General features: G+C 52.5%; 1 protein-coding gene across 3 annotated transcripts; it reads left to right on the plus strand.

Annotated features, from left to right (window-relative positions):
* Positions 1–1,891: 1,891 nt before the first annotated feature.
* Positions 1,892–24,411, plus strand: KANK4 (KN motif and ankyrin repeat domains 4). Of its 3 annotated transcripts, none has more exons than XM_066325362.1 (10): positions 1,892–1,974; positions 12,977–13,055; positions 14,403–16,193; positions 17,141–17,252; positions 18,512–18,730; positions 19,243–19,330; positions 19,716–19,935; positions 21,185–21,327; positions 22,173–22,373; positions 22,989–24,411. In XM_066325362.1, exons 2-10 carry the CDS (start codon positions 13,040–13,042, stop codon positions 23,076–23,078), a joined length of 2,880 nt encoding a protein of 959 aa, XP_066181459.1. In that variant the 5' UTR covers positions 1,892–1,974; positions 12,977–13,039; the 3' UTR covers positions 23,079–24,411. The 3 variants fall into 3 exon arrangements, with proteins under 3 accessions (XP_066181459.1, XP_066181462.1, XP_066181461.1); XM_066325365.1 differs by having other exon boundaries at positions 19,719–19,935; XM_066325364.1 differs by having other exon boundaries at positions 14,406–16,193.
* Positions 24,412–27,812: the final 3,401 nt, after the last annotated feature.

The following is a 27,812-nucleotide window of genomic DNA, read 5'->3' on the forward strand; positions in this document are numbered from 1 at the left end:
CAAGATGGAAATTCGGCGCGGGGAACACGCGGCCTCCGACGCTGCCCGAGCAGGGAGCTGGAGGACACAGTGGGAGATGGGCAGGGAGAAGCTGTGGCTGCATTCCTGATGTCCCCTCCCAGCTCCTGGCAAGAGGCATCTAAGAGGATTCTTGGATATTGCTGTGTATCAGCCACCTTGGAGCGCTCCCCAAATTCACCTGATCCGCTTTTAAACAAATGATCGGGTTTCGTTTGTGCAGACAGCAGAGTTCTCCTCGTTTATCCCGGGTTGTTTGAAAGCACCATTTATTCTCTGGGATTAAAGAGGGGTCACACAAGTTATCCACATCACTATATTACGCTTCCAAGCACCTACAGCTCGTGGAAAAGACTCTTTTTCCTCCAGTTATTCAGCAAGTGAAACCTCAGTGACTGAAAAGTGGAACTGGGTTTGGCTGTTTCCTCAGAAATGGGGGTTTTGGTAGTCGGTGCTTTTCTGAAGCACACTTATAGAAATGTGAGCTGTGAGCTGCCACCACAGCTTCTTACCCCCTACACACACCTTTGAGCACTTTAATCTAACCCCAGGGAAAAGAGAACAAAAACAAGTTCAGCTGAATGTCTGTGACCACAGGAGCTTCCTGTAGGTGCTCAAAGTTTCTGCTGCAAAAGCCTCGTTGTTGTCATTAGGGCTCAGGGATCATCGTGGCTTTGATGGGAAATGGATAAGGTGCACGGTCCCAGGAGCAGCAGGAGAGGTGCTGTGTCTCCAAGGCCACAGCTGCACATCAAAGTTGGTTTGTTGATCAGGATCAAGAGAAGAAAATAGTGTCAGAATCACCCCTCACCTCCACCAACAAAAAACCCCCCAAAACCCAATACCATGATCCCTCTCTTTTGGGCACTGCCAGAATACCCTGAGCAGCAGGAGCAGCGGCTGTCCTGGGAAGCCTGAAGGATCCCACACTTTTCCTTTAGTTCTCTGATCTGTTAGACTCCTCAGGGAGTGTTCCTCTCACTCAGCACCTGAGCCCTCACATGGAAATGAGGGCAGACTGCCTCTGGGCAGAGCCCCAGTCATTCCTGAACTGGGTAATGGGATATTTTACTCCTCTCTGTTCACCAGGAGCCTGGGCACTGCCAGGAGGGCTCTGGAATTACTGGGTGGTTGGGCAGCAGCTGGAACCCAACCCTCAGATCTCCCCCACTGTGACATTCCCTGTCAGAGTTTAAAGGTTTTTGGATTCTTCTGGAAGGAAGTGGGGGGGTCCCAGTGAGCCACATCCATCCCCACTGGATGCAGAGTTCCTGGCCCAGATGGAGACCATGTGCTGCCCCGACATCGCTGGAGCTGCTGCTCTCTCACGCTCTGGAACAGCTGGAGCAGGGCTGGGATTTGCCTCTGTGTCTCAAAGACAAGGAAAATCCAAAGCTTTACCTAGTGCTGAAGGTATTATTTGGCATCACTAAACCGATTTCTGCCTGTCCCTGCTTGGTGCAGCTGCATGAGCACACGGGGTTGGGCACATGGGGAGGCTCAAAACCTAAAACACAAACTGCATGTTCTTTACAATTTCCATGTGATCGCATTCAGGAACAAGGGCCCGATGTGAACGGGGCGGGGCTGAAGGGCCGAGCCAGAGAACAGCTGGTGCAAAACCAGTTCAAGTTCTGCATCCCAAGTCCATCCCCGCAGATTTCCCTTCCCACCGCTCTTGATCCGCATCTGTGCAAACAGGATAAAAAAAAAAAAAAAAAAGTATAAGTAAAGCGTTAAACTGAACACCGCGGGCATGAGGGGAAGTTTAAAAAAAAATAAAAAAAGCAGCTTTCTGTCCTCCCACAGCAGCCGCTCCTCCCGGCTCCCGCTGTCCCGCCTGCCGCCCATCCCCGCTGCCCTGGAGGAGGGCACCGGGTCCCGCCCCGCCCCCGGGTCCGCCTCGGGTCCCTCCCGGAGGAGGCAGCGGGATCGCGGAGCTCTGTGCCCGTGCAGGTACGGCCGAGCCGGGCGGGGACACCGGCGACACCGGCGACACCGGGGACACCGGGGCCCGGCAGCCGCGGGGGGACCGGGCACCGCAGCGGAGCGGCCGGCGGGATGCTCCGGGGCGCTCGGGGGAGTTTGGAGGAGGTTTGGGGGGTTGTGTGAGTGAGTCTGGGGGTGCGCTGGGGCTTTGGGAAGAGCGCTGGAGGATGCTCGGGGCTGCGCTGGAGGATGTTCGGAGGGGTGTTTTGAAAGTGCTCAGGGATGCTCCAGGGGGCTCAGGGAATGTGTGGGAGCGCTTTGGGGGCTGCTCCGAGGGTGCTCCTGGGTGTGCTCAGGGGATGCTCCAGGGATGCTCCAAGGATGCTCCAGGGGTGCTGTAGAGGTGCTCCAAGGGTGTCCAGGGGTGCTCAGGGCTCTTTGCCCCTGGCGTGGCTGCCCGGGGGCAGCATCAGCCGCGGCTCTCTCGGCACAGGAGTGTTTCCAGAGCACCCCTGGCTCCGGGATGGAGGCACTGAGCGTGCCTGGGCAGCTGGGAGAGGGCACGAAAGCTCCCAGCGCTGGTGAGACTCCCAGAGGTCACCGTGTGAGGGCTGGGAAGGGTTCCCAGGCGTTGGGCATTGCAGTAAAAGTCCCCAGAGTTGTGTTTAGCCTCAAAGCCGAGCCGTAAACCCCTGCCTAGCCATGAAGATGTGGCTCAGCCAAGCCCCAGCCCAGCCTCCAGGCTGAGCGTGGTCTCCCCCCCTTGCCCGCAGCCTCTCCCCATTTCCTTGCCGGCGTTCCAGCCGCCCGGACGGAGCAACTCTGGCACCGTCACTCCTTTCTGGCTCTGGCCGTGGCTGTGCTCGGGTTCTCTGTGTCCCGAACGGGCAGGGAGTGGATCCGGGACAGGGAGGGACGGGCAGCGCCTCTCCCTCGCAGGCAGCATCGCCTTTCCCCGGCCGTGCGCGCTGCCAGGGCTCTTCTGAGCAACCCAACTCTGCCGGGACCAGGCGTGCCCCGGGCAGCTTTCCTCAGCTCCCAGCGGCCGGCTGGTGATTTCACACGGGCCTGGGAGCTCGGGATGTGCTCCGGGAGAAATCAGGGACAGGGAGAGCAGAGCTGCTGCAGTGGGGTGCACATCACTGAGGTCACTGGGTGGTCCATGAGGAGGGCGGTGGAGGCAGAACGTGGGTTGGACAAGCTCAGCTGGAAGTTCACGTGAGTTCAGGGTGGAGGAAGTCGTGGTCTGGATGCTGTGGGTGTGATGTTTCACCATCCAGGGGTGGAAGTGGGTCTGGACTCTTCAGGGATATCTCATTTAACTGACAGCTCTGGGATGTGACACCACCAGGAAGGGTTTCCCTTGTCCACCCCAGATACGAAATATTTCAGCTGTGTTGCCGAAATTAAATTGGTGAATACCCAAAAACATTGCTCATGCAGGGCAAGGGTAGCAGCCACAGCAATGTGAAAAAATCAGCATTTGCCTTTGGATGTGTTTTGCAGTCTTCAGGTGGCTTATGTTTGATTTCCAATGGGGTAAATGGGAAAAGCTGATCTCTTAAATGATACCTGAATGGCAAGGGGAGGGGGGAGGAACCTGTAACCTCACGTTAATCATTGATTATTTGTCACTTTGATTGTAATATTTAAACATATATATATATATATATCTGCTGGAACGACAGCCCAGTGAGCAGGGACCTGGCTGGCGAATCTGTGGTTGAGGAGGGATCAGTGAATGGATTCATTTAAACAGTCCTGGAGCTGGAAGAGGAGGTGTCAGAGAACCTGTGGCTGCTGAAGATGAGATGTCAGGGAGCTTGTTGCTGCTGTGGGCTCTGTCAGACTCCTGGTGCATTTTCCTGTGACTAGGAAAACCATGGTCACATTCTGCTCCTCTGCAGAAAGTCCTGTTGTCAGGGAGGTTTTATCCCCTCACTCAGTGCTGGGACTGTCCCATTCCCACATATTTCTCTGCCACCAAGCAGGAATATGACATTGCTTCCCATCAAACAACCTCTGGCATGGGAACCTTTCAGCAGGGAGAGGTTTGGTCTCAAAGCATTCCTTGAATCAGGAGTGGTGTTGAGGTCCTGGGACATGGCTGCTGGATGAACACAGGCTCATTCACGAGCTCGGTGCCAATTCAGGTCCCTCCCTTGGTGGTTTCACAGCTGCCCAAAATTTTAAAAGTCGCATTTTCATCACTGTGTGTTGCAGCTCAGCTCATCAAATCTTGGGTCTTTTTAAGGAAGCTTTAGGAGCACCCACAGGGATGAGCGTGGCCCCATTGATGAGCGAAAAAAAAGTCAATAAGGAAAATTATTGTATTTTCCATTTGGTGCCCCACTTGACAGGGGTTATGTGACTCTGCCTGGCTCCAGAGCAGCGGGATGCAGATTTTGGTCAATAAAACCCTGACCCCAACTCCACGGGTGTGAAGGAACCCATGGCTTGGGGCAGAAATCCTCACAGTGACAATGCCAGGGGAGAGCAGTGGGGAGGAACTGGCTGCAGGGAGATCCTGCTTCAACCCTGTTTATTTTAAACCTCAGTGGAATTCATGTTTTGGGAAGCCTTGGGAGTCCTGCCCATCCCAGGGTTTAAACAGCACATGAAAAGAAGGTAGTGTAATTATTAAGATAATACACTGCCCAAATGGACAATTTGATGGACTCAGAAATGTGAAACATGGTGAAAAACCTACCCTGACACAGAGGTCTCCATCTTCAAAGTGAGAATATCTTAAATTCATCTTTGCAGCTGGTCCCTCTGCCCATCAGGGTTGAATGGGGTGTGAGAAAGTTGAAACTACACCAGCAATATGTGGCTGAGGCTTGATCAAAAAAAACTGGAGGAAAATCCCCATTTTTGGGGGTTTTTAAATGGGTGAGAGGTGGGCAATGCTGCTCCAGGGCTCTCAGCTCCCCTTATCCACACAGAAATCACCAGCAGGGGAGGAAGGTGGCACATCCACCCTCTCTGCAGTCCAAATCAATGAGGAGAGTGGTTTCAGGTAGCCTGAAAAAGAAATGTTCCTGTGTGAAGAAGTTTTTTTTAACTTGTCAGGAGTGTGATCAATCCAAGTCTTGTTGGCTCGGGTCAGAAATCGATGTGAAATGGCTCCGTGTCTCCATGGGGGATTGAGGTGGTTGCCCAGGCAGGAGAAGAGAAATGCAGACAAAAGGGTTTTCCTAAAAGCACCTAAAATTTCCCACTTTAGCCACGTGGGAGTTATTCAGTATCATGGCAGCAAAGCTTGACTTGTCCCGAGGTCGAGGAGGTAGAAACCAGCAGCTTGGAAGAGATCAGAAGCCAGAGCAGAGCTTCATTGTTTTCCCTCCAAACTTCTGCGATGGAAGCAAAGGGAGTAAACATTAGAAACGAGGCATCTCAGGGTTTTGTCCACCTTCTGACTGTGGAGCACTTTTATTCTGGGGCCTTGGGTGCTTTTTGTGATCACCTGGCTCTGGGAAAGAAGACTTTAGGGAAAACACCACAGTTTTCAAGGCACAGGAAAAAATCACGAGAATAGACCAAAGCTTTTGTAAGTCTGGCAGGAGTGAGCTGAAGGTCAGTCGGTAAAGAGGTTATCAGAGGAGAGGGAGAATGTGATCGTTTTCCCCTCCTGGTAAGCCATAAAAGAGGGAGAGAGTTGGGATATCTGATACCTCCAGGTCTGACCCGTCTCTAATGGAAATGCTGGCAGGAAGCTCATAACATTTATTAGACAGCAACGAGCAGCTTTAATAAAATCAGTATCCGCACAGCTTTATTACAGGCTGCAGTTGGGAGAGGGGCCTGAAATGGCTGTTTAAGTACCGAGGGCTGCACACCCAGGCCTTGCTGAGAGAGATCCTCTTCTTTATTGAGTGCTGCCGGGTTCATTATTCAGCTTCCTTGTGAACCTTCTCCGTTCAAACCCCGGGGAGGCCCCACACGCCTCCAGGATGTTTTCCATGCCCGCAGCCCCCAGCTCCAGCCCCATCCGCCTCCTCCTCCGCTGCTTTTTTTCTTTTTTGCAGAGAGGGTGGGAGGCCAGCCTGGACCTCTCCATCATCAGCCACGAGCTGATGGGTTGCAGAGAGAGCTCGTCTGTCTCCAGCACTCCCAAATTGCTTCCAGCTCCCAGCTCTGCTCTGGAGATGCCCCGGGCAGGCAGCAGTTTCCTCTTGGGGTGCGATAAGATCCCGGTGCTGTGGGGCACCCCTTGTCATCAGCCATGTGCTGAAACCATCCACTGGCCCCGGGATGAAGGCTCTTCCCATAAGTAACAGGTTTTGCATCCTAAATCCAGTCCTGCTCTGCCTCAGCACGTGCCATGGGTGATAGCAGCACAGAGGGAAGCCCAGCACGTGTGCTGTGGCTGCAGGCTGCGATGGGTTCAGCCTGGAAACTTTTCCTCCTGGCTGCTGTTGGGTTTGTAGCAGTGGCTCAGGCATTGTCTGCTCTCCACACTTTAATTTTGGGTCTGCTCAGCTGCCTTCTGCCCCTCAAGCTGATGTTCCAAGGGATGCTGTGGGGCACAGGACCACTGGCAGTGGTGATTTTGTGATGCCAGACACACGTGGGAAGGTGGCTGATGGGCTCCCAGGATTCAGATCTCATCCAGCAGGAACCCTGTTTCCTCTCACATTGGGAAACCTCATGGCAACTCCTTCAAGTGCAAACCAGGACTTTAAACTGCTTTAATTTAGCTAGGTATTTATTTAATCCCACAAAGTTTTCAAACCTCCTTTTTTTTTTTTTTTTTTTTGCTCCTGGAGGGAAACTCCTTCCCGCGGCTGTGCCAGCGGGCAGCGGATCACAGCGGAGATCCCACCCGTGTGCACGTCCCCAGCAGACTGGAAGTGGGTTATTTTTCTTCCTTTGCAGTGAAAACAGAACAGAAAAAATCCGCACAGCAAATATTCCCCGAGAGGCCATTTTTATTCCTGGTATGTCCATTTGCAGTGATAGCTCAGCCGGTTGTTGTGCAATCCAGACCGCCTGGATGGAGCAGGTTTGGGGTGTAACCCTTTGGGTGCCGAGGGCCAGCTCTGCCTGTGGGTCACCCCGAGGTGATCTTGCCACTCTGCTCTGCCCTGTGAGGCACATCTGGGGTGCTGTGACCAGCTCTGGGCTCTTCAGGACAAGAGGGACATGGAGCTCCTTGGAGTGGAGGCTGTGGAGATGAGGAAGCGCCTGGAGTATCTCCATGCTCAGGAAAGGCTGAGAGAGTTGGGCCTGGTCAGTCTCAGAAACAGATGAGTCAGAAGGGACCCCATCCATGGATAGAAGTATCCAAAGGGAGCTGTCAGAGGAGCAAGGATGGACCAGGCTCTGCTCAGGGGTGCCCAGCAATGGGACAAGAGGAATGAGAATAAACTGGTGCCCGGGAATTTCCTACTGAACATGAGGCAGAACTTCGTCCCTGGGCAGTGACTGAGCCCTGAGCAGATTGTCCAGAGAGACTGTGGAATCTCACTCACTGGGGATATTCCAGACCCATCTGGACACAGTCCGGAGTAGGGTGCTCTGGAGTGACCCTGCTGGAGCAGGGAGGTGGCACTGCATGATCTCAGTTGTCCCCTCCAACCTGCATCGCTCTGTGGTGGACCCGTGCTGGAGAGGAGAGGGAGCGAAGCCCAAACGTGGGGAGGGGAAAGCAGCAGCCCTGCCAGCATCCAGGGAGGCAGCAGTGGTGCCCAGGAGGGGTGGATGGGATGGCTCTTGAGCCCCTTCAGAGCCGTCTGGTTCTTCTCATCCATGGGAGCAGCCGGCAGAGCAAACCCGCCACCCCTGACAGCTGCTCTGCCTGGTGTGAATCAGCAGCAGTCTCAGACCATGACCTCAGTTCTCATGCTTGGGGGACAATCTTGGTGTGAACCCCTTCCCCACTTCCCACCCTGCAGCAGCCCCCTTGGGCAAAGCTATCAGAGGCTGGATGTAAATCCATCAAGCACCAGCCCATAATTAATTATTTGCGTGTTTTGACTCCTTCCCTTCATAGCTCCCGATTAAAAGCTTATTTAAGGGGTCACAGACTTCCTCAGTTCCAGAGGGATTAAGTGTGGGAACAACTGTAGGTCGTATGTGGGTAATTGCAGTGAGGAAATGCTCCAAATTAAAGCTTCCTGCTAGGTCTGTCCAGTGGGAAAACCAAACAATTCTTTCAGAACGACTTTAAAATCAGCATCGTATAGAAATACGTGTATTTCTTCCGTCGTGCCGCTTTGTCTGGAGAACACCAGCGGCAGAATGTGCTCAGAAAAGGACGCACAGGCGTAACTAAAGCAGAAGAATTCGGCAGAAAACGAGCCAGCGTGCTCTGGAGTTGGTTTTGAACCTCAGGCTCAGTAATTGCTTGTGAAAGCAGAAAGCCATCGACACCGAGTCGCGGCCCCGCGCGGTGTGGGATGGAGCCGCGTGGGAAAGGCAGCCTTTGGGAAAGGCAGCATTTCCCCGGCCGCTGAAATTATTTTTCATTCCTCGGGTAGGAAGTTTTTAACCCATCCGTGCCTCGGGGAGAGCTGGCAAAAGGACAAGCGCTGCTGGTTCTCTAGGCATCCAGATACTCGGCTTCCTGCAAAGGCAAAACTTGTCTGCTTTTCTTCAAAGTTAATGTGTTAAAGTCCCGTCTGGGGGTTGCAGGGAGCTGGAACAGTGCCAGCAGCTCTGCTCTCACACAGTGACAAGATGTGGTTTTCCTCCCCTAGCATGAGATTTGGGTTGTGCTGCTCGTTCAGCGATGGGAAAGGTGCTGGCACTGCTCTGTGATGAGAGTCCCTGGTGAGAGCCCCCAGCAGAGCCCCCAGGTCCCAGGGGATGCCTCCACTTCCCAGGATTTTCTTTCCCAGCCCTGGGAGAGTTCTGCAGCCCTGAACCACTCGGCGTTTGCAAGTATGAGGTTGTTGCAAGTTCTGTGCAGAGACTGAGGGATTTGTCCCCGTTGCCAGCCTGGAGAGGCAGCAATCCAGGATGCCCGAGGGGAATGCCAATGCAGGAGCTCAGGACAGGCTTGGGACAGGGCACTCTGCCCATCCCTGAGCCACATGCCACGAGCACCCTGCCCAAAATCACAGAATCACAGACTGGTTTGGGTTGGGAGGGACCTTAAAGCCCTTTAAATATCGTTCCACCCCTTGCCATGGGCAGGGACACCTTCCACTATCCCAGGTTGTTTCAAGCCCCGTCCAGCCTGACCTTGGCCACTTCCAGAGATCCAGAGACAGCCACAGCTTCTCTGGACAGCCTGTTCCATGTCTGCTCTGCCAGCTGACCCCTGCCAGACCTCCATCCTAGTCTGGATGGATAACCCCAGAGCCAAGGGCTGGAGAGTTTGGTACGGAGAGTGTCACTGTCCCCCCCGGGGATCCCGGGAACACCGGGACACCCTCTGCCCGTGCCGCCCATCCCGTCCGGAATCTCCGGGGCTGCGGATGGACGGACACGGCGAGAGGGGCCGGAGCTGCGGGGACAAGGGCGAGGGGCTGTGCCTGCTCCACACGTGGGAACGCGGCTCCGGCGGGAGGATTTGGGGACACTGAGCCCTTTCTGCAGCTTCCCCCAGGCTGTCGCCTGCGAGTCGCGGCAGCCGGCTGCGTTTGATCGGGAGAGGCGCTCGTGGAATTGCTAATGCTCCATCCAAGCCGGAGGTGCAGCATGCGGAGGGCTGCAGCTGCAGCATCAGGTACAGCAACAACCCCGCCGTTAATTATTGACTCCCTCTTCAATTATCAGCCCTGATAAGAGAGCACCCCCCTCGACAGCGCTTGGTGCTCTGTGTTTTCTGGGAAAGATAACTATTCCGAGGAAAAGTAACTCGTTTTCTGCGCCGGGATTGAACTGTCCTCGCAAAGGTCATCCGAGAGCAGCGGGCTGCTCTGTTGGAAGATCAATCCCTCTTTTGTGCTTCTTGGTTTAAACTTGTGTTTGCTTTCTGAGCAAGGTCACAGCTCAGCTGACCAACTTTGTAAGTGCTGGAGCCGGCTGGGGTCCAGCCCCGCCGGGTCTGCTGCTCCCAACCCTTCGCTGCCGCCTCTGCCCATGGGAGAAGATGCTTTTGGAGAGAGGCAAGAGCCGCTGCTGCCCGGGGGGTTTGTAGGTGCCAGTGTGAGCAGGTAACATGTCAAAACGCTTTGCTAACCAGTTTTTCCTTTCACCACGAAGCGCTGGAGCCGCTGCTGCAGTGCAGGAGAGTCGGCAGGCAGAGCTCAAATCATGTTGTGTTACAGCTAACGAGACTGTGCTAACGTGCTGGTGGATTATCTTGTTATTTATAGGCTCAGGGTTAACTGTTTCCCAGTTAAAATTACTAGCAAGACACTCCGGGAGGGTGGATTTTGTGGATATTTGTGGTATGTGGTTGAGTTAATTTGTAATTTAAATGTTTGGGGGGTGTTGTGGTGCTCTCCTTTCTGCTGGCTGGGGTGGATGGGGGAGCTGCTCACACTGGCTGGCAAGTGGGATGGAGTGAAAGAGGGGTTAAATGTGAGTGTAAAGAGCCAGTGTTTGAGTCCAGGCTGGTTAAAAAGACAGTACATTGTCCCTGCAAACGGGCTGCCCCAGGGAATAAAACCACTTCACTCTCTGCCGTTGCCTTCTCACATATTTGGCTTCTCCGTTTCCATTTCTGTATGTATTATTCCTGCCTTGAGAAAAACAGCCTAATTCCAATCTGGATTAATCCTTCCCATGGCCTCTCTGTGTAGCAAAGGTAAAAATCAGCCATGCGTGGGGAGAAAAAGACATGTTCTTCAATTTTATTTAACAGCAAATATAGAACCTGACAGAGGGTCAGGCTAACAGGTTTTAGCAGGATGGAGGCACACCTAAAACTGTTACCCTGCCAGAAATTATGGACTGGGTCCTGGGTGTAGGGGTCTGCTACTTCTGGCATGTGACTTCATATTTGAATCTCATTTTTCTTAGGGACAGGCATGGGAGAGCAGCTGTGGGGTCCAAAGAGGCACATTTTTTGGCTCTAAGCCATATTCTCCATGCCTGAGCTGCCCCAGAGGGGACAGGAGAACATCAGCAAGCTGGTTGGATACATTCAGCATCCTTTTATGAGGCGATTTTGAAATAGATTGGTCAAAGGAGAGCAGTCATGGTATCAATTTGGGCTGCAGAGTTGGGACCCGGCCAGCTCATAAATGATCCAAATAGATGTAATTATCTAGATATTAAAAAACCATCCTATTCACTGGCTTTTCCCCCCCCCCGCCCCTTCTGAATAAATGACCTCGAAGAGTGGAGTGTGGCTGGTCAGGCTGGAATTTGCTGCAGTTGGAATATTAAGGGAAAGAAACAACATTTGAGGAAGAGGTTGGTGTTTGTTTTGGCACGTGCTCTTTGTTGGCAGGAGGAAACAGAAGGAGTTGCCCTTTGTAGAAGGACTGTGGTTAATTGGAGAGCACATCAGGAGCTTTCCAGGAGCTCACAAAGTGCTGGGTGGGCATCAGCATGAACCTCTGTGATCCTGCTGGACCTTTGGAGAGCTTTGATGTTCTCCTTGGGCTGGGACCTTCCTGACTTTCCATCAAGGCTGTACATTGACCATAAACGTGCCTACATGACTGACAACTAATTGTTTCTGCAAAAGGTTTTGATCTTTCAAAGTATCTGTTATAGAATCATAGAATGGCTTGGGTTGGAAGGGACCTTGAAGATTATCTCGTTCCATGGGCAGAGACACCTTCCTCTAGACCAGGTTGCTCAGAGCCCTGTCCAGGCTGCCCTTGGACACTTGCAGGGATGTGGCAATGTCCCATGGTAACAATACAGCAGGACTTGACTTCATTTTTTCGCTGATCTTTGGTAAAGGTCAGCTGGAGCCCCTTTGTAGGGAGCTCTGGAACTGTGGCCGAGTGCTGAAGGCCTCACTGAGGCAAAGCTTTGCACACAGAAAATGAGTTCAGGCTCTGGTGGTTTTGCCCACGAGATAGGTGTGAGCTGGCTCAGCACAGGCTTTGCACTGCTTGGTCCTGCCCTGAGAACATTGCATCGCTCAGGGATGCACTGGAGGAGCAGGGTTGGCCTTCCAGGCGGCTGTGGGACCATCTCTGGCCAGGAACCAAACTAGATACTGTAAGCAGAATCATAAACAAACAACCTACTGTTCAGGAAACTCCCACTTCATCCTCTGCAGCAGAAATTAAAACCAGACCTTCTCACTTGGAGCACTGTTGTCCTTCTCACACACAAACCAGGGAGCCTGCTACAGTGATATCCAACTGTCCCAACCTCCTTCACCCTTCCCTGCCTCCTCCCTCTGCCTTTCTAAAGGATCTGGAGGAGAGGAGCTTCACCCAGGACCTTTCTAGGTTGTTCCCAGCCTTAATTTCTCATGCTCCAGGAGGGTCTCATCCATGTCCTCATGATGGGAAGGAGCTGGGGGCTAACACAGCCCTGAAATGATGTGAAGATCTCAGTGTTGGCTGTAGTAGATCTCCACCTCAAATTGTTCCCCGTGCTGAAAGCAATTTGTCTGTGGTTCAGTGCAGTTTGGTGAAGGTTCTTTTTCAGTAGGGACGTGCTCTGAAGTAATGGCTGTCATTTGAACAGGATTCAACATAAATTTTGAATCTTTGCTTGTTATGGATCAAAAAGGAAAAAAAAAAAACCCAAAAAACTGCCAACCAGGCATTTCTGTGCTTAGTTTATATCCCTGTTGTCAGGGATCTTTTATCATGTTGGATATCTCCAGCTCACAGGAGTCAGTGGGGAGTCCCTGTGCCACTGATCTCAAGTCATCCCAAATGTCTGTCTGTCCTCACTGGCAGTCAAACCTCTGTAATGCAGGGGATGTTTTACAAGGACCAGCTCCCTGGGATGTGTCTGTCAAGCACAAGCTGTTGCCTCTGGAAAAGGAGCTATTGATTTTAGCAGCTTCAAAGCCCTTGGACACCACTGGGCTGCAGGAGATGGGAAGTGGGAGGGGGGTGGTCTTTGAAGACTCGTAAGGCTTTGAGGAGAGATGAAGTTCACATGGCTGAGTGTGGTATTTTATTAAATCAGAAGTATCCATTTCTTTTTTTTCAAGGGTGAAGCGACTCCTCAGCCTTTGTCAGAAGATGCTTAAGTGGCAGCCCAGATAAACTCCACCATGGAGAAGACAGAAGGTATGGAGCCTACAGAACGTTTATTTGTTCATTTATTCCTTGAAAAAAAACCTCAACCAAGCCCTGGAGTAATTTCCTTACCAGAAATGCTGTAAATAACGTGTTCTCTGTAGATGTGGGGCCAAGAGGTGAAAAATGCATCGTTCCTTATTATGCAGATTTCTGAAAAAAACACAGCAAAGCAGGTCCCAGCTCTAGATCAGCACATATTTGTCCTCCCATGCTCTGTGACAGATCCCTGCTCCCACCCTCCAGCTGTGCTCCTGTGCCCTTGGATGACCCCAGTGGTGCCTTCTCTCTGTCCTTCTTGCGAGTCCCACCCTAACAGCACCTCAGCATCTCAGTGATGCTCTGTGATAAGCAGCACCAAAATCTGTTCCAAATTCTCCTGGTCCTCTCCAGCTGCTGCACCAGGATGGAGACAAAGGGGTCAGCCATGGGGCCTGGTGCCTCCTCCTCCTCTTCCTCACTGAGCCCAGCTTGTTTGCTCAGAGGTGCAGAGCAGCCCAAAGCACTGTGATTTCAGGGACTTGCTGCATAAAGGAAATCGTCGGTGGTGCAGAAGTTTAAGTGTTAACCCTCGAGGTGGAAATTTGGGTGCTGTCAATGTTTGCAGGCTGGAGACAGCTGTGTTAAACCGTGTTCAAGTGGGAGACTGGTGGGGAGCTGCCGTTTGCCTGTGCTGGCTGGGTGGGCAAACACACTGACACCCATTTAGAGGTGATTTACTCAATTAGGAGCTGTGCCGGGAGCTGAGCAGGTCACCTTGGGATGCACGTGTTCTGCATGGCTGCAGCTCTGAGCCCCGCCTGGCGCTGTCTGGGGCCAGCCTCTGCCCTGATCCATCATTTTCAAGGAATAATTTGTGACCTGGTGGTTGCAGGTGAAGCCAGGCAATGATTTTCCTGCTAAGTGAGTGCTGCTTGTGCCGCTAAAAAGTTCAGACCAAACCAAAAGCCTTGAAAAATGTCATCGTTGTAGATGGATCCCACATCCTATTATTGAGCTGGATTTATTATCCACCAGGCAGCTCTCTGTACCTACACAGACACGTCGCTCTGCCTGCAAAACCTGCTGTTTGCTTAATTGCCAATTAGAGCCATGATTTGAGGAAATTTTTGGCTTCCTCAGTGCAACAATTACCTGATGCACCTGTGGAAAACAAGATCAGAGCTTGGTGTGTGTCACTGTGTCTCTGCACAGATTCACCACGAGCCTCCAGGATAATGAACTGGTGCCCCTGCCTGCCCAAAACTGAGATGAAAAGAGCAAAAACATCTTCCTCTTTCTCTAAATATTTTTCCCCCAAATTTAATAATTTCTTCTTTTTTGGGGGGGTTGTTTCAGCAGATGGCCAGTCACCCAAACCCGACGGGGACAGGGAACAGCCCCGCAGCCTCCCCTACTCCCTGGAGACACCTTACGGCTTCCACTTGGACCTGGACTTCCTGAAGTACGTGGATGACATCGAGAAAGGCAACACCATCCGGAGGGTCCACATCCACCGCCGAGCCAAGCAGCCCAAATTCAACACCCTGCCCCGAAACTTCAGCCTGCCCGAGAACGGCTCCCGCGGCTGCTCCGCCGCCTCTCCCAGCAAGAGCTGGACCTCGACCTGCTCCTTCCCGCAGCGAAAGGCATCCCTGGGGGAAGAACCCCCCCGAGCCCTGCTGCCCGCCGAGGAGCCGAGCTACCGGAGGAAAGCGCTGCTGGCGGAGACGCGGCGGCAGGCGGAGCTGGGCTGGCCGCACGATGCTCTGCGGGCGCGGCCGCAGCTGCTGCGAGCCTCCAGCATGCCCGACGCGCTGCCCCCCGGCCACAGCCCCCCGGCTGGACCCTCGGCCCTCCGGAGCCCTCCGCAGCGCTGCCACGAGCAGGGCGGCTCCGAAAACACCTCCCGGCTCAACTCGGACGGCAGCGCGGTGACCCCGCCGCGGGAGATGAGCTCGGAGCGGGACGGCTCCTTAGGGCATCCCGGAGGGGTTGTGCCGGGGCTGGGCTCCGGGCAGCCCCTCCGGCTGAACCAGCAGCTGCAGGTGGTGATGGAGAGCGGGGGCGAGGAGGGCGATGCCGCTGATGCTGCCTCCGACGTGGCCAGGAGCGAAGCAGCACCGCCGGCTGCCCTGCAGCTGAGAGAGGAGAAGGTGAGCCCTGCGGAAAGGGGGCTGAGCGTGAGTGAGACGGCTCTGAATGTGCTGAAGGAAGGCGAGGAGAGCAATGTCCAGGCTGGAGGGGATAAGGAGCGAAGTGTTCCCCAGGCTCCTGACGCTGCAGAGCCCGGCGGGATCACGGCGCTGAAGCAGCACGTCGCTGACCTGGAGGAGCAGCTGGCCAAGAAGAAAGAGGAGCTCGAGCAGGTCAGGGCAATGCTGGAGCAGCAGGATCACGAGATCCAGGAGAAGGAGAAAAGCATTAAGCTGCTGGCCAGCTCCAAAGCCCAGCTGGAAGAGCAGCTGTGCCAGGAGAAATCCAAAGAGGCTGAGCTGCGGGGCGGCAGGGCCCTGCAGTGCCTGGATGCTGCCGTGAACACGGAGCCCTCACAGGTGACAGGCCTCAGGCAGGACAAAGGCATCAACGTCAACATCCCACTCTCCACCAGATCCATCGGCTGCGGCGTGCACAGGGCAGACAACAGCAGCGCTCAGGCCGTGGAGGTGGGGACGTGCAGGGAGCAGGGAATGCCTGGCACTCCAGCAGAGGGACGTTCAGGTGAAGCCAGCATGGAGGCTGGACTTCCTGCCCCATGCTTCACCCGGCTGCAGATCCACGAGCACCCCAGCGATGACAACCAGAACCACCAGAACCCCCTCGGCACAAACGCAGCCGAAAGCAAGGCGGGCTTTGGAGAAGATAAACCTGGGGAAGGGCTGCAGGAGGAAGGTGCCCCTGGCCACGAGGACCTGCCAGCTGTTGACCCCATTGGCCAATATGTCAAAAAGATCCAGGAGCTCCTGCAGGAGCAGTGGCTGTGTTTGGAGCACGGGTACCCCGAGCTGGCCAGCGCTATCAAGCAGCCGGCCTCCAAGCTCAGCTCCATCCAGAACCAACTGGTTAATTCCCTAAACTCCCTGCTCTCTGCCTACTCCTCCCAAGGGCCCGTGGATAAGGAGAATTCCAACACACACTATCAACAGTTGGGTAAATAATACTGGCGTAGGCTTCCATGTGTCCGGGCCAAATCTTTTCCTATTTATTCCAGCATGGAGCAGGGGGCATGTGGTGGAACAGTTGTTGTCAGTCAGATCAGGAATAGTCTCGACAAGCATGATGAGAAAGGCAAATCTCTGCACATCGCAAGTTATGGATCTGCCATGAAAAAAAGCAAACAAAATGATGTAGGAGCTCATAAAGCAGTGGCTCATTTATATGCAGGATCAGCTCCAGAAGCTGCCGCGCTGGTGGCTGTTCCATCAAATAAACATTCTTTTTATTCAGGTTGGACATCTCAGTTTGCAAGAATATGAGGCTGGTGCTCATCTGGGGTAAATCAGTGTGAAGTTCTCCAGAGCCCAAACCAGTCAAATTAACTGAGCAACCAGGCTGGGAAAAGACCTGTCCCCAGTCACAGACCTTCATCTAAAATAAGTTTAGCTTAAATGAAGATGGGAATCCAATGCCTGTTCACTGGGGGAGGGAGGGAAGGGACTTGCAAATAGATAAGTGATTTATTCCTTAATATATAGACACTATTCAAAGTCCAACAGAAAAGCTCATTAGTAGTATTATAGCAGATTTATATAGGAGTTTTCCAATACATTGCTACTGGGGGAAAGAAAAACCCCAAACCCAAAACAGTATTACAAAAGTAAAATTACTTATATTCATAGGACAAATACATAATTCCCAGTCACTTCCTTTATATTCCCAGTCACCTGCAGATGTTTGAGGCCTGTATCGAAGGTGGCAGGGCAGGTTCAGGTTGTGGCCAGCTGCATCTGTAGTTTTGCAAGACATCCAAAGATTCTGATAAGACAAAAGTAAGATGCTTACAATTGTGATTTGTAACTTGTTGCAAGAAGTTGGGAATAATTATTGCTAATTATGGCACATCTGCTTAATTAATCTATTATTTTGTATTTTGGTAGAAAACTCTCCAACCACAAGTCTTAAATCCATCATGAAAAAGAAAGGTTATGGTTTCCATGCAGGAGGCAATGGGACCAAAAAGAATCTCCAGTTTGTTGGGGTAAATGGTGGGTAAGCATCCATTCAGAAGATAAAAAAACTGCCTTTTAACGTGGAATGTCCTCTGTATCGCTGGAGAAGTCATTCTTTCTCCCCCTCTTTCCCCTTCCAAACCTCCTGATTAAAAGGCCAGTTGAAATAGAGCCTCTTTTCTCCCTTCTTAATCCAGCCCTGATAACCTGTGAGTAACCCCGTTCAGGAAAGGTGTGTTCAGAGCAGTGGGGACACTCTGGGGACTGACACTCTCTGCATAGCCTTCTCCTGGGGCTTCATCCAAAACCCACCTGGGGAAGGTGGGAGGATTCCATGGGAAGATTCCCAGAGAAGATTCCCACTGACCTTGGTGGGTTTTGGAGGAGGCCAGCACTGCCTGGGTGGACACGCTGCCACTAACCTGTCCCCACGCTCCAGCAAAGCCAGCAGCAGTTGGTTCAGGGCTTAGGAAACGACTTTTCTTGGTAAATAAGGAATTACTTTGGGGTGAAGGAGACTTTAGGTTGTGCTGCTCATTCCAGGTGTCTCCAATATCCAACACTCCTTGGCCTGTGAGCTAAGCAGAGGCAGCATCTCCTGCTGAGGCAAATGTGTGCTGGCATGAAGAGTGCAGGACACGTGTCACTGTCCCTGGGCTGGGCAGACACCTGTGTGTGCCAGTCTGGGTGCTGCTTTATGCTCACGTCCTCTGACTTCCCGGTTGCTGGGTTTTGCCAAATAGATACAGCTTGTATCTGGAGGAGTCTTGCTTACTTTGAGGAAAGTTCTGGGGTCCATCAGAGTGAAACGTTCTGTTTTGTGGAAGATATTACTATTACTAATGCTTTTAGACAACCAGAGGAGAGATCTCTATCAGGGCTGCTGGAATGGTGGATTCAGCCAGTACAAACAGAGCTTTTGTCTCATGCTCCTCGAGGTTGCTGATGCTGCCAGTCCCTCCTTGCCACAGGAGCCTTGCTGCTGTCACCCTGCCACTGTGCCAGCTGCTCCCAGCAGGGAGGCAGCTCCCAGCCCCTGCCTGGGCTCTGTGTGATGGACATCCCTCCAAACCCTGAAGTAACCTTGCCTGCTGCTCATTAACTGCTTCTGTCACACTCCTGCTGCTTAGAGGAGCCAAACAAAGACTAACCCCGACTTCGGCTGTGGCTCAGACCTTTTTAACTTGCTGCTTCTCACTCTGGGCTTCACCCAAGGCCCATTGGAGTCAATGAGCCTTGGTCAGGCCCCGTGGCTGCTGCCTGGGGAAGGAGGGAGTAACATGTGGTGTCCTCAAATAGCTACGAGAGCACGTCAAGCGAAGACACGAGCTGTGATGACAGCGCGACCGACGGCGACACCGAGACCGAGGGCAGAGCCGGGGACGTGGAGCCTGAGCAGGCTGCAAGGGAGAGCAAAGAGGCTTCCTCAGGGGTGCAGCGTGAGGATGGTGATGATGATGATGGTGAGCAGGAGGCATCAGCAGGAGCAGCACCCTGCTCTCAGCACCAGGCTCACAGGTAACCAAGGCACCGCAGGGCTGGGTCGGGGCTTCTTCTGCTGGGTGCAGCAGCAGCTCTGACCTCTGCAGGCAAGGGTAAAAGGCTTTAAAGAGCTAAATATTTTCTGAGTTACTGCAGAATCTAATGGGGATTGATTCAGGCCCTGCACTTGACACTGAGTCATGTCTGGTGAGTTAGCTCATTTGTCCCCTCTCATGGGAAGTTTTTTTGGTAAAGTTCTTTGCAGGTTCAGTAATAAGATTTTTTTCCCCCCTGCCTTAAGGATTTTTGTAATGGATGAAGCTGACCACACAAATCTGTGACTCTGGGCTTAAACCTTTGCTTAAATGCTTAGCTTTGTACCTAAAATCTGTGTCAAGTCAATGGGACAACTTGTGTCCAGTAATTTAAACACTTAAATGTGTTGAACATATTCCAGCCCAGTCTGCCTGTGTTTTCCTCCTTGATTCAATACCTCCTACAATTCCTGGCCCATAGTGGATTTACTTACAAAAGTCTTTTCCCTTTAGATGCAAACCCTCCGAAGATTTCCTTGCTGCCTGCCAGCTCCTCAGTGAACACCTCCCAGAAATCAGGAGCACAAGCAACAAGCATCTGGTACAGATATTTCCCAATCCCATTTCAGACACGGTTCATGCTCTCTGTTCACTTTAATGGATGAGATTATCCCAATGGCACATTGCAGGCTGTGCCCTGGACAGCTTTGTGAGGAGAGGGGGGTGAGGTGACATCTGAGTCAGTTTTAGAACAGCCAAAAGGAAGAGAGGAGGGGAAAAAAAAAAAAAAAAAAAAGGAAGATGAAGGCTTTGTCTGGTTACTCATCCAAGTTACCACAGGAAATTCCTCTCCCCCTCAAGTTGTAGCAGCAATCACAAACCCTCAAGCTAAATGCTGGCTGGGTGGTGCCAGAGCACATGGGGCCAGGAGCTGGGGCAGCCACCGCTCGGCAGGGACAGTGACGGTGACACTTTGGTGTTTGCAGCAGCACGTCCTCGGCTCCATCTCCCAGGAGTGGTTCCAGGTGTCCAGCCACAAGTCTTCCAGCCCAGAGGTGGTGGCAGCGTACCTGGAGGTGCTGGGGGACATCCAGCCCCAGCTCCTGGAGACTGTGGTGAACCTGCCTGACAGGAACGGCAACACGGCTCTCCACTACAGCGTGTCCCACTCCAACTTCCCGGTGGCAAAGCTCCTGCTGGACACGGGTAGGAACAGCCACTCCGCCCAGCCAGGGATTTTGTTGGGCAGGGGGTGGGAATGGCTCTTGCCAAGGGGTTGTGGTCCCATGAGTGATGGCTGCACAGGGAATGGGTCCCAGAGAACATTGAAGGGGGTCTGGGCTCCTCCTGGGGAGCTCAGTCAGGAGCTAAAGGAGGTGACAGGGGACCAACAGCCACCTGCCTGCAAGGGCCCCATCCAGGAGAAAAACGGGGGCCCGAGGTCCATCCGAAATTCAAGGCTGGGGCTGAGGTCTGTCCAGGAGACCTGCCTGACCTCAAGACCAACATCCTCCCCATAGCTCAGCTCTGGGCCCGTGGATGTGGTCGTGGGTCCCAGCTGAGGCTCCTCAGGGACATTCGGTCTCATTGGTGCCCTCACACATCTTGAGCCTGACTTTGGGCATGTCCCAGTCCAGGTGGGATGGGGTGGCTCCCCAGCTTCTTGCAGCAGCCAAAGCCACATCATGGCTTGGGGCAAGAGGATCAGACCTCTGAGAGGATAAGAAATGCCTCCAGCAGAGCAGAAAAACTCCCAAGTTAAACTATTGAACTTTCAGCTTGTGCTGCAATGAAAGAACAAAAATCTTAGCTGAGCTTGTACAGGGCAAAAATGTGCTCGTGCTCCAAGAGAACAGAGGCACTTTGGCCTTTTCTCATGGGCTGGACAATCCGTGAAATGTTTGGGAAATGGCAGATTATCATACACATCTATAACCCAATTGTTGCTGCAGAGGCGCAGGGAGGGAAGGGCTTGAGGCAGCTGGTTCCTCAGGGTGAGGCTGGACCCAAGCCCTCACCCTCAGACACGGCTCATTCCTCGTGGTGGAGCTGGGAATGAGCTCTTTGAAGTGAAAAATGAGTGAAACGAGGCCAGGATGTTTTCCACACCCGTTGGGTGATGGGCGTCTCTCTGCTGCTCCCTTGCCACGGGAGCCAAAGCAAACAGCCCACAGCTCCAACCAGCATGTGCTCGAGGCATTAATTATCCCCCTTTAATTTCTGTTTGTTGTGGTCTTCAAAGTTAATCGAGTTGACCTCAACTGTTGTAATTAACCGTAGCACCAGGGGCCGTTTAATGCTGCGCTGGATATTTAAAACAGATAAATCCCTGTCCTGTTTCATTATGGAATAACTCCTTTTTCTGGGAATATGGGATGCCACACGTTGTGTGACTCCCTCTTTCCTTTCTGTTCCCTCTGGGTGATGCACCATGGGCTGGATCCATCCCTTGCAGGCGTGTGCTGCCTGGACCTGCAGAACCGTGCTGGCTACACGGCTGTGATGCTCACGCCGCTGGCGGCCCCCGAAACCCGCCAGGACATGGAGGTGGTGATGAGGCTGCTGAAGGAGGGAAATGTCAACCTGAGAGCTGCCCAGGTGTGTGACAGGAAGCAGCTGGGGGAATAATTTGGGCTCCTTACCTTCCGTGGCAGCGCCAGGCTGAGGCTCGGCAGCAGGTGTTGGAGTTGCTGCTTCCCAAACGTTCCAAAAGGAACCTCATCCACCCAGCAGCTCCCTGGGAAGGGGTGTGACAAAGGGGTGTGGGGGAAATGGAGAAGCTAAAAGAGGCTGAGAATTTTGCAAACAAGTTTTCCTGAGGTAAAAATCAGAAGTGGAAGCAGGGAGGAGCAAGCGAGGGCATGGGAGCCCCAGGTTTGCTGGTGAGCTTCATCAGAGTCACACATTTTGGTTTAGGGATGAGAGTGCCCTCATCCATCTCTGCTCACAAACTGCTGTAAAAGTTAGTCCAGATCTGAATTAAACTGGGGAATTAAACTGAATTAATCCAGGAGGATTTGAGGAACACACATTTGGGGGCAGCTGGGCAGTTTGGCCATGCTGCTGCAAGGACCTCCCACAAGTCAACAGGTGTCTCTCACAAAACCTGCTGAGGAGCCCCAGTGTGATTTAATAATAATGTGCAATAAGATGCAATGTTAATAGGAATTATTATCATATATGCACCATGCAATAACAATGTGCAGTGTTGTGATATGTGGTTATGGGACGTGGGTTAGTGTTGGGCTTGGCAGTGCCAGGATAATGGTTGGGACTTGGTGATCTTAGAGAGCTTTTTTACTCCATCTAAATTATTCAATTATTCTGTACGTGCCATTATTGTCATTATTGTTGTTATTGTTGTTCTCCCTGACAGTCTGAGCCAGCAGGGCTGTGGGAGGAGGTGGGCAGGGGGTGCTCAGCCTGTCCCTGTGACCCTGCAGGGCGGCCAGACCGCGCTGATGCTGGGGGTCAGCCATGACAGGGACGACATGGTGCGAGCCCTGCTGGCCTGCCAGGCCGATGTCAACCTGCAGGACGAGGAGGGGACCACGGCCCTGATGGTGGCCTGTCGCCAGGGCAACGCTGACATCGTCAGGCTGCTCCTGGCCCAGCCTGGCTGCCAGGTCACGCTGACAGACAAGGTGAGGCTCCACAGCACCACTGCGCCAGGGTGAGGGAGGAAAACCCAGCTGGGATCTTGTTTTCCAGGCAGCAATCCCCGAGGGTGGGTTTTAAGTGAAGAAGTGTGGTTTCAGTCCATTTTCTAATCAGGGCAGAGTTTCCAGGAGGGTACCTCTGGTTTTGGTGCTGCTGTGCCATGGGTGGGCTGGCTGTGATAGCTGCCCATAGGCTGGGCAGGAGCATTGGTGTAATCCTTAAAAAAAAAAAACCCAGATGAAATCCTGGGCACGTGGAATCAGCAGAGCTTCAGCTCCAAGAAATTAGCAGCAATTAACTCCTCCCTGGGAAGGGAACCTCTCCATGGGGATGTGTGGGATGGGGCTGGGCTGGGTGGATGTTCCTCCTGCTGGTCCACAGGGCTGCGTCTGGAATTACGGAGCTATTTTCTAATTAAACCCTAATTTTATCTGAGCCGTGCAGCAGGGCACTGGGGCCGGGCAGAGGCACGGCTGGGCTGTTTTGTGAAGCCCAAAGGGAGGTTTGGGATGCTGACTGACTGTAAGGAAGGCAAGGAGGGGACATTTGGGGACAGGGGTTCATTGGGGCGGTGATGTCTCAGCTCCTCCGTCCTTCAGGGCGGGAACTCGGCGCTGTCGCTGGCCCACGGGGACATCGCCGCGCTCCTGCGAGCGCACATCGAGCTCAGCCCGTCCGTGTCGGTGTGAGCCGGCCCCGGGAGGAGACAACAGCTCCTGCCTGAACAGCCCCGCCTTGGCAGGGCCAGGACAGCGGGGTCACAGCGGAGAAACCTCCCTGCAGCATCTGAATTGTGTTCCTTGTGTCTAATCCTCCTCATTCACCCCACTCACACCCCTGGTCTGCGCCACAAACTACTCCAGACTCTCCCACCCGCTCCTCCCGGGGTACATTCGGCAGGTGAGCAACCAAAAGGAATGAGAAAAGCACATTAAACGGCAATACTTAGTCTTTCGTAACCTGAGGTTATGGGTGTCCTTTTAATCGACTACTTAACTGTATCTCATTTAACTTGTAAGTTTGTGTCCTAATATTTATTATCAGCTCTTCTGTAAGTAGTGGCAGGCAGCGATTACCCAGTGTATGTAACAACAAACACAAGCTGGATGGATTGTGGAAAGCATAAAATCCCATTTATGTTTGCTTATGCGGGTCTGATGTAAGAATTAAAAATTAATGCTCTAGGAAAATATTTGAGCATGCCAGACCCAAACACGCAGACATTGTTTTGCCTGGATTTGGAATTACCATATGGCTGTTATTTTTCCCTAATTAAGTTGGAGCTAACGGGGAAGCAGAGCCCATTGACAGGCTCTGTCTGCATCACGGTGGGGCGGAGCAGGGCATTCCAAGCACTGGAAGATCCCAGCAGATTCCCGTCACAGGGTGTAGGAATGTTGTCCAAGAGCTCCGTGGAGTGGCTTTGCTGGCAAATGTCTTTTGGACCAGTGTTTGCCCTTTGCCTCTGCTCCATTTGAATATTCCCAAACTCGGCCTGTAAAGCAAAGGTGTGGTTTAGCTGCTGGAATCGGGTCTCCCCCACCATGGAGCACCCACAGGGTCCAGCATCACCTCAAATCAGGGCTTTTTTTTTCCTAAATCCCTCTGCTTCTGACAGAGAGGGAGGCAGGGCTCAGGCCCCACTTCTCCAAGCATCCTTGTTTTGCTGCATCAGGACCCACTGGGTGCTCTCCCTTGGTGGAGCAAACCCAGATCTCCCTCATTAGCTAATTACTCTTTTATTTGGAAGCAGAAGTGAATTCTGGACCACTCTGGTTGTTGTTTAGTCAGTTCACATCCTGACAAAATGTCTCTTGAGCTGCCTTGAGCCCCCATCCTTGCAGGGAGGGGAGAACAGCCCTGACCTCTGTTTTCCGTGGAAATCTGCCATCTGCTCAATTTTCTTTCCTTTCTTCACGTTTTCAGTCCAGAGCATTCAGTATCTCAAACTTCTATCTGCCTTTTTTTAAATCTATATCCCAAAATGCCTCTTTTATGTATAAATAAAATGAATTAAACCTTTCCCTCTGTGTGTTCCTGTCCCCACGGCTGTGGCTTTTCTGGGGTGATTTCCCACACCTGCACAGCACCAAACCAGCAATTTTTGAGGTTTTCCTTCAGATCAGTGACTCTCCCCCATCCCCAGGGGGATCCCTGCACAGATATGGCAAGGTGGGATATTTTTTTGCAGGAATTCCAAATTTGTGTGCAGAAGCCAGCAAGGGCACCTCTGCCAGGCCCAGCTGCAAACAAAAAGAGCCCCAACACTATCTTTGGACAGTTCTCACTGAGATGTTTTCCCCTGACAGCTCTGGATCCACACTTGCAGAGAGGAATTATCCTGCTGCTTCCCTGAGGAAGGTGGAAGTTCTGGCTTCAGCAGAATAAATGTGGGAGAATTTCTCCTAAGCATCAGGGTGGCTTTGGGAAGTGTCTTGCCTTCTCCTCCTGAATTTGGGGACAGGGAAGTTATTTTTGGGGTGTGCTGCAGCTCTGCAGGGAAGCACCACAGAGTTTGCCTTCCCCCTTTCCCTCCTGTTCCCATCCCTGCAGCCCAGGCCGGTAAACTGCATCCCCAACATGTTAATTTTCATTCCTGTGCCTCGTATTTCCTCTTTGCCCCTCAAACCATCTCCCCAGGGAGGAGCAGCTCCCACAGGATGATTCCCTGGAGCAGCTCCTCTGCTCACGTGGACCCTGAGGGATGACCCATGGGTTGATGCTGCCTCTGGCATCTCCCGGTGCCCAAAATTCCTGCTGTCAAAGTACCAGATTGCACCCAAAAAATAATCTTTGGGATCTCAGACCCACAAAGAGCCAGAGCCAGCCTTCATTTATACTTTCTAATATCACTGTAGAGATCAAACTAAATATAGGCAAGGAGAAACACACCCCCAGTGCGAGCACTGCGCAGGACAAATGGAGACAATTAAGTCACAGCAAGGAAAGGAATTAATCTAATGATCTTTACAGGCTCAGCATCCAGCAGCTCATCAGCTATGAAGGGAAAGAATGACGAGGGACTCAGCTGAACATGATTTTTCCACTCTCCTTATGGGCATTTCCATTGTGTTCCTTTCTCTGGCTGCCAGGAGAGGAGAGGGGGCTCCGAGGGTCTCATCTGGAGCACCTCAGTGGTCAGGCAAAACCACTTAGCTCAGCTTTGACAGGATGAGAGAACTGGGAATGGAGAAGAGAAGGCTTCAAGTAGAGCTTAGAGCCCCTTCCAGGGCCTAAAGGGGCTCCAGGTGAGCTGGAGAGGGACTGGGGACAAGGACTGGAGGGACAGGACACAGGGAATGGATCCCAGTGCCAGAGGGCAGGGCTGGATTACAGATCAGGGATAATTCCATGTGAGGGTGGGGAGGCCCTGGAATAGAATTCCCAAAGAAGCTGTGGGTGCCCCTGGATCTCTAGAAGTGTCCAAGGCCAGCCTGGAACAACCCAGGACAGTGGAAGGTGTCCCTGCCATGGCACTGGGTGGGCTTTAGGGTCCCTTCCAGCCCAAACCATTCCAGGATCCACCCAAAGTAAAACCTCTCCTCTTGGGAGGATTCTCAGCCAGAACCTGCCCCATCAGCAGCTTGGACAGTGTCAGTGCAGCAACTCTCAGCACAATTTAATCTTCTTAAAAGAAACAGAAGTCTCAGCAGCAAAAGCAGATTTATTTGCTGCAGGGCACAGGGGCTGCTCCTCTGCTTTGGGGTCTGTGGGGCCAAGCTGGTCCGTCTTCTCACAGCTCAGTGTGGAAGGGCCAATTTGCTCTGTTTTTGCCAGGAGGGAAGGCAGTTATCAGCAGGAGTGACAGGCCATGATTCCCTTTCCTAGAAACCTCCTGTCAGGGTACCCAGGTGTGCCCTCTTGGCAGCAGCCCCCTGTTCACAGGGAAAGAGCCAGCTCACAGTGGGAGTTTGTCTTTCCTGGGCTGGGCTGAGAGGATGGAGAATCCTCAGGGCATCCCTGGGGGCAGCTCCTCTGGCTGGGCCTCCAGCCCTGGGCTCAAGGCTGCAGAAATGCAATATTTTGTCAACTGCTCCATCTAGTGCCGTTTCAGCAGAAAAAGCATCCAGAGCACAACGTTCAGAGCCGTGCTGGGGCCTGGGCAGCTTTCCCTGCCTGGTCTCTGGAGTCGATCCATGGGGATGTGCCAGGACCCAGCCCTGGTCCAGTGCTCACCTTGCAGATCTAGAACAAGGAAACTTACCCTGTTTTTTCATCCTTCTCAAAATAGGATTATAAGACCTTACATGGAAACATCTGTCCTGGAAAACAAAACATGCCTTATGAGCTCTTTTAACTGTTTAGGAATCCCTCAGGCTGGATCAGGCTTGGAGCAACCCGGGGTGGTGGGAGGTGTCCCTGTCTGTGGCAGGGGGTGGAATGGGATGAGCTTTAAGGTCTGTCCCAAACCCAAACCATTCTGGGATTCTGTGAGCCTAAATAAAGAGGGAATAAAGAGTTGATGCTACCACTGCAACTTTTCCCTATTTTGTTCAGGAATTGGGAGTGAACTCTGCTTACCCCCACCAGACCTGGGAAGGCAGCAGAGCCCTCAGAGCCCACGTGGAAAAAGCTAAAAGCAAAGTCAGGGTGACCCTTGCTCCTTTTCCATTTGGGATGGTGCAGAACACGGATCTCCCTGATTTCCTGCCATCCTAGAAGGTATGGCTATCCCAGGAATGTGCATTTTGGGGAGCAAACCCTACTGAGAGGGGTAACAGTGACCATGGCAGTGTTTAACCAGGACATCGATCCACCCAAATTCCAAACGCAGAACCTGTGGAGAAAGATGACAATGGAATTATGCATCAGCTCTCAGCAGAACTGTCAAAACTGATGTTTTATACATGTGTGACATTAAATTCATTCACTCCAGTGCATTCAGGCAGAGGGACATTAACTGCTCCATCCTGGCATAATCACATTACCTCCACGGGCTGTAGGGATGTCACACTTCCAGGCTGGTAATTGCCATGGGATTAATTACAGGGAATTTAGGGGCATGACAAGGATTCCTCATCAGCAGGATAATGAGGTGGAGTCCCTCATCCCTCCCTGACCTGCCAGCCCATCCAACACCACCACATCACAACCTGGTTATGAGTGGGCCAAAAAATGCCAACAGCCCTGAGATGGCTCCTGGTGCTGTCATAAATGTCCTTGATGCTGTCACTACCAACAGCAGGTTATTCCAGGTCTCTCCAGGTGAGGAAGCTGATGGAAGGACTGTGAACAGCACATGGCCCTTCTAAAGTAAAGGCTCTGACACCAGAGTCCTCAAACCAAGGCAGGAGAACCCTCAGGACAGAGGAAAAGTTTTGCCAGAGGAGGTTTAAACTGGATATCAGGGCAACATCTCCTGCAATAGCTTTTAATGCTGACTTAAATTAAAATACAGAGTAAAACAAATGCACAACTACTTA

This window comes from Sylvia atricapilla, chromosome 9 (assembly GCF_009819655.1).
Source record: "Sylvia atricapilla isolate bSylAtr1 chromosome 9, bSylAtr1.pri, whole genome shotgun sequence".
Taxonomy (NCBI): Eukaryota; Metazoa; Chordata; class Aves; order Passeriformes; family Sylviidae; genus Sylvia; species Sylvia atricapilla.

Bases quoted from the DNA above. Each gene is read 5' to 3' on its own strand.
- KANK4 (XM_066325362.1), top strand. The intron at 17,253-18,511 runs GTAAGCATCCAT...GTCCTCAAATAG, and splicing joins TTTGTTGGGGTAAATGGTGG to CTACGAGAGCACGTCAAGCG. The intron at 18,731-19,242 runs GTAACCAAGGCA...TTTTCCCTTTAG, and splicing joins TCTCAGCACCAGGCTCACAG to ATGCAAACCCTCCGAAGATT.